General features: G+C 47.5%; 1 protein-coding gene across 1 annotated transcript; it reads left to right on the forward strand.

Moving 5' to 3' along the window:
* Nucleotides 1-191: 191 nt before the first annotated feature.
* Nucleotides 192-3,651, forward strand: PPM2 (tRNA methyltransferase ppm2; the record flags this gene model as incomplete). The annotated part of the gene is made up of 6 exons (XM_044851232.1): nucleotides 192-260; nucleotides 418-1,012; nucleotides 1,063-2,093; nucleotides 2,164-2,796; nucleotides 2,850-3,146; nucleotides 3,205-3,651. 6 exons carry the CDS (start codon nucleotides 192-194, stop codon nucleotides 3,649-3,651), a joined length of 3,072 nt encoding a protein of 1,023 aa, XP_044709944.1.
* Nucleotides 3,652-6,375: the final 2,724 nt, after the last annotated feature.

The raw sequence follows: 6,375 nt of genomic DNA on the forward strand, positions 1-6,375 counted from the left end.
TTAGGACACTGCTCCCTGTGGCCTTCCGTACCTACCTCTCACGCTAAACCTCAAATAGTGATAAGACGGGCACAATTCACTAACAATTCTTTCCATTCAACGTCTTGACAAAGTCGATCTTTGTTGCAAATCCGGCAAATCAACCCTTTTGAAAATTCTCACTGCCTAGGTAGGCAGTAATTGTACCTATTATGCCCAAGGAAAAGCCTTCGTCCACACGGACGGCCAAGACGCAGGCTCTCGATGACCTGATCATGGGGGTAAGTTTTTATTTCGCCTTCACACTTACAGCAGAAGCATAAGAGACGAAATTGGCAAATCACTTTATGCTTTTAGACTACACTTAAACTGTTTATTTTTGTACCCTGAGACTCAGGAGCCCAGTTACAGTTTATCAAGACTAACATTCACTTACAGACAAACAGCAGCAGCATTGTGTCCAAGAGGAGTGTTGAGCGGCTCTACTACCCCAATGAGCTGCACTTCTTTCGATACTTTGTCAACAAGTTCCAACGAAGAGCTCCTCTCATAAATCGTGGTTACTGGCTGAGACTCAGGGCCATTGATGTGATAGTTCGCCAATTCATCACTACCCCAGAGCCGGGCCGAAGAAAAGTCGTTATCAATCTCGGGGCAGGAAGTGACGTTCTTCCATGGCAGTCGTACCATAGATACGGCGATTCTTGCGGCGATGCATTGTTCATAGATGTTGACTACCCGGATCTCATGCGAAAGAAGCGAGCAATCGTTCTAGGCACCCCTCAACTTAGCGAGTTGTTGGGCCAAGATCCTTACATCAGTGAAAAAGATACAGACCATCTCCTTCTTCGCAGTGATAAATACTGCCAGGTGGGATGTGATCTACGAGAACTGGAAACCCTCCGCAAATGTCTCGAGTCGTTTCTACCCCTATCCGAATGTTCAGTGCTATTTGTGGCTGAAGTCTCGGTGACTTATATGGACACGATATCGGCAGACGATCTTATACAATGGGCAAGTTCTATTGGGCAGGGTATTTCATTTCCAACATACTCCCTCTATCATGAAACTAATCGCCTCCAGCTGAATTCTGTCTTTTGGAACAGATCCTACCTCATGGACCGGAGCATCCCTTCGCCAGCACCATGTTGAAGCACTTCAACAAACTCAACACATCCCTCAAATCCGTACACCAGTATCCCACTGTCGATAGCCAGCGCAGTAGGTTTGAGAAGCGAGGCTGGAACAGTGTTGATGTTTGGGATCTGTGGGAGGCTTGGAACAGTGAAGTGTTTCTCAACTCGTCCGAAAGGGCTGCCCTGGACGACGTAGAGCCGTTTGATGAATGGGAAGAGTTTATTCTCTTCGCGAGACACTACATTGTTCTACATGCCACATCCTATCACAGAAGCGAGAAGGGTGCTGGGCAACAGATGCTAGCCTCTCCTCCTGGCAAGCATGTCGAAGCAAACATGGTTGCTAACAAGTCTTTGGGCGCACCCAAGCGGCGATTTGGGTCGCCATTGTTGGCATCCAGCCCAGAAGGAGCGCGATACCTAGTCCACACCTTGGGTATGGGGATCAATGCACGACTTGATTCATGTGACATATATTCTATTCAAGAAAGCAACGTTTCTTTCGAAATGTCACCCATCGGCCCTTCTGCGAGGATCTGCCATACGACTACAGACCTGGGCCAGGGTGACTTTTTGCTTGTTGGAGGTCGTGCCTCTCCCTCAAAGGCTTTCAGTGACTGCTGGGTCTTGAAGAAAAGCTCGAGCAGTTGGGAAAAGACATTTGACCTGCCTGTTCCTTTATTTCGACACTCTACTGTCCACTTGCCGGGCTCATCACTCGCTTTAGTGTTGGGCGGCAAGACAGGGCCTTCCGAAATATCATCGGATTACTTTATCTTCCATCCTGTCAGGGGATGGCTTAAATGTGCAGTTTCTGGTGTCTCACCTAACTCTACCTTTGGAGCATTTGCCGTAGCTTCTACCAATATTGGAAGCAAGCATGGGCACTTTGAAGGATTGCTGGCGGGTGGAATAGACGGCGAAGGAAAGATCAACAACCAGGCCTACTTTTGGACTGTTGATGTTACAACTCAGGAGGTATGTTTATTTTGCAGTGCAGTGTATTATTGCCACTGCGCCAAGCATGATTATACTGATAGAAACGTAGCCAAGCATTCATTTTGAATCTGTCACAAATTATGACGAACACTCATGGGCATTGTCTGTTTTCGGCGCCCAAACTGACAACATCGAGTCCCTCAGTTTTGTGTGCGGTGGCGTTGGCCAAGACCCTTCTTCGCAAGGCCAATCCGTGGCTTGTCTTGTCATAAAGGACAAATCATTAGAGGTCCATCTCGTTGACCTAGGAGAAAAGGCCGGACAGCTGCCTTTCATGGTAGGCTCTGCAACTGTCTCCTCCGGTTCTCAACTGGTCATCGTGGGCGGAGGAGCTACCTGCTTTTCCATGGGAACATTCTGGGATACCGGAGTTTACAGAGTTGATCTTGCAGATGTCGTCTCTAAGATGATTTCTGGCCGGTCAATTCATAATGAGCCAGTTGTTGTCAGTTATCAGAATTCACCCAAGCTAACACAACCAACGGCGGACGGCGGCCAGCCTAAGCCCCAGCCCAATGCCTGTATCACTACGATCCCAAAGATCAAGTTACAATCGAAATCTGATTTCGAAAAACTGGTCCAGGGTCGAAAGCCGGTTATCATCGAGGGTCTGGATTTGGGAGGCTGCGTGGAGAAATGGAGCCCGGAGTACATGGCACAAAGTGTGGGCGAGACCAAAGAGGCGAGTTAGGGCGGCCCGCAAGCCTAGGTCGATTTACTAATTTAGAACATTAGGTTGTTGTGCACGAATGCCAGACTACAACGGGGAAGATGGACTTCAACTCCAAGAATTTCCGATATGTTACTGAGTCATTCTCATCGTTCATGACCAAAGCCGCCAGAGGAGAAGCATTGTACTTGCGTGCTCTCTCTGAAGAAAAGCCCACAGAGGCGCCGGCAAACCTTGCAGATGATTTCCCAGGCTTGGCCGATGACTTTCGGCTGCCAGAAGAACTTGGCTCGGTCAAGGATCGGATGTTTAGTTCCGTGCTGAGAATATCTGGCAGAGCAAACATGTGGCTGCACTACGATGTAAGTAAACGTTAAGACTGTGAATTACCTTGCTTGGCTACCCAATTGACAAATTCAGGTCATGGCAAACGTTTATACGCAAATCCAAGGCTCAAAGCGCATGATCCTATTCCCGCCAACTGACGTTAGCCACTTAGCCTTTGCGCCAGGTGCCTCGAGTTCAAGTCTTGACGTCTTTTCAGCCTTAGATACAAATCGACTGGCATCGACTAATCCCTACGAGGCATTCCTGAACCCAGGCGATCTTCTGTTTATCCCAGCTATGTGGTTCCATACAGCCAGCCCATTGACAGATCTCAGCGTCGCTGTCAATGTATTCTTCCGTGATCTTGAGAGTGGTTACTCAACAGGCAGAGATGTTTATGGTAACAGAGATCTGGCTGCGTACGAGAAGGGACGACAAGACATCAGCCGGATTACCAAGAGTTTTGACCGTTTGCCTTCCGAGATCCGCCAATTCTACATTAGAAGGCTTGCGGATGAGCTGCTACAAGAACAGCATTGATGGAACAAAGTAACAATGGACCCAAGGGCCGGGATGGAGGGCGGGAGGCGTTGAGGTTATTGACAAATACTTGTTTTTACGGTTCATGACGCTACATTTCTCCCTCAACAGAACGCCATCTGTGGAGCGGAATCAAAGATCCTACATAACGTACCCAGGCTTTCTTTAGGCTTATCGAGGACTTCGCGGATGAGTCAACGCTCGTGATTGACTTCAATGCAATGAGCCGGAGTTTTGTGGCTAAAGTCAATGGGTTGGCGGGGCTTTGATGAATTCTCAGGTTGGATATACCTCACCCACCATGTTAGATACCGAATTAAGTGATATAGCACCTACTGTTTCGAGGTCAGAGCGCACTAAACATCATGATTACGCTGCCTCTTGCATATAGCACGGAGGTATTTCTCATACAGGGAGGGTTGCTCCCTGCCTGTTGGCTCTGTCCCTTGCAGAAGCGTCGGCTATTACTTGACTATTACGAGCTGAAGAAAGTGATTGATCCCAAGATCCACATTTTAGTTTGTGCCCTTCCCTTCCTTTCCCTTGGGTTAGGTTGGGGTTTTTTCGATCGTGCGCTTACCCGAAGGATCCTTGATGTCAAGCCATGGTCAACGCCATGACGGGTAATAGAATCCGCCAGAGGCAATCAGTATATGTCAAATGCTTTTTAATTCTGGACTTGGTCAATGCCATAGTCCATGATTATGGTTGTAGACTTGCATAAATAGCGTCAGTCGCGATGCAGAAAAAGAGGCGAAATATCCGGAACACCACGAGGTCTAGACTGAAGATTGTCTGTCAACGAACACATGGCAGATTCACGAGCCGGTTTTCTTCGTAAAGGCGAAAATGTAAGACATGATGTTACAGCGGGCCACATCGTGTTGTGTCATGTACATGCGTGCACAACACCAACACTCGAGAACCTGACGTTGACCAAGGGCCATCTCAGTCTCGTCAGAGATGCAAGGAGTCTTTCAGGATTCAAGATAAAGGTGTGACGGAATGGCGTCGTAGGGTCAACTCAAAGGGAGATGAGGACAAAAAAGGGAGGCAAAGGGTTCCCTTTTCGAGACAAGTCTGGTGTTTCTACTGGCTCCTTTTTCAATGTTACATTCCAGTTCGAGATCTAGGCTTGGATATGATTTCAAGTAGGTACCGAGTACCAAGGATATATGCTTTTGCCTTGATGAAGTTGTGTGTATGTCTTTGAAGGGGCCCTTGTGACAAGGGGTTTGAGCTATTTGCAAGACAAACGAAACTTGCTTGAATTACATAAGGATGTAGAAAACCGTGCTTGCATGTGTCTCAGCCTCGGTTGTGAATGTTATCGTCAACTATGGTATAGTAAACTTTGTACCGGGTTCAAGTGTCACAGACTCACAGGGGTCCTTGCTACGCCACTAACTTTGTAGATCATGGGTGTTGAAATTGCTTCTGTAGGTTGGTAGATAAGTAATAAGAGTCTATAATAAAAGAGGGGGATCGGATTAGATCGCCCGGGTTGTAACCGTGTAATCAGGATGGCCCGGACCAGATCGTTTGACTAGGCGTTTGTTGATTTCCCCGACGACATGGCAGATGAAGCAAAGATGGTTTAGTTTTCTGTGAATGCGGTTCCACAGAATAACTCTCACACAGAAAGAGAGAGTGTGTGACTATCGTATATATCCGTTTCACAACCAAAGAACTTGGCTATGTGGTAAGACAGGGCAAAGTAAAGTAATAATTAAAGTAAACATTCGATCGATGCCAGGAATTGTATCATTTCGCATCGTATCGCATCTCATCGCATTACTTTTTGCTTTTGACTTTTAATTAGTGACACGTATTTTTTCTCTCTTTACATCTCATCCATCCATGTTAGCTGAAAGTAAAAGCCGTAAGCTGCATGTGCCAACCCCGAACACTCCGGGCTGGACGAATGATAGGACCTTTTTCTGGAGGGTTACTCAAAGTCAGACAGACAACTGGCTACTATCTGTACTTTCTCCGCCTCCTTGCAGCTCCCGTTCCAGATCAAACCTGGTCCTGGACACTCCGAGCTCAGCTCTCTACTTACCAGCTCCCTTTCCCTTATAGGAAGGCAAAAAGTAAGGATTATCTGTTACCGAATCCTGATCCCAACAGCTTGGTTTATGCGAGAACAAAAAAAAAAGTCTGCAGGTAATCTCTGTCGATACAATATCTCAACTGTGAATGGCTCAACGCCCACACGCTCGTCATCCCCGAGGGAGAAACTCGATCACGCTAACGAAATTGGCGAGATAAGTTGACAGCCCTCCGGCACAAACTAATCATGCCCGTTGTACCAACTCGAGATCTTTGGCTTCTTTAGCGCCGTCACTCTAATGGAGAAACAGAGGCTCCCAAGCCACAACTGGCCGGCCACCATTCTCCATTGGTTCAAGGCTCGGGGCATTGGGCTCGTTAGCTAGCTTGTCTCCTACAATGTTCCGTTTCTTAGCGGCAAGTAGACACCGGGTTCTTGGTGTGTGTACTTGCTTCTCCCTTGTGTAAACGCAGATGTTGGTTGACCTCACATCAGGTCGTGTCCGTAGTGGCTAGCGAGGCCGATATGGCAAACTCCACTATCATACAGCCTGCAGATGTCGGTTAAGAACCTTTGATGTCCCAGATGTCTTTGATATCTCGTCCAAGACCCTTGCCATCACCATCTACGGCGGAAGCAACTCTCTGTTGCCCCTCCATACATTCGTCGAC

The sequence above is a fragment of the Fusarium poae genome, chromosome 2 (assembly GCF_019609905.1).
Source record: "Fusarium poae strain DAOMC 252244 chromosome 2, whole genome shotgun sequence".
In the NCBI taxonomy this organism is placed as follows: domain Eukaryota; kingdom Fungi; phylum Ascomycota; class Sordariomycetes; order Hypocreales; family Nectriaceae; genus Fusarium; species Fusarium poae.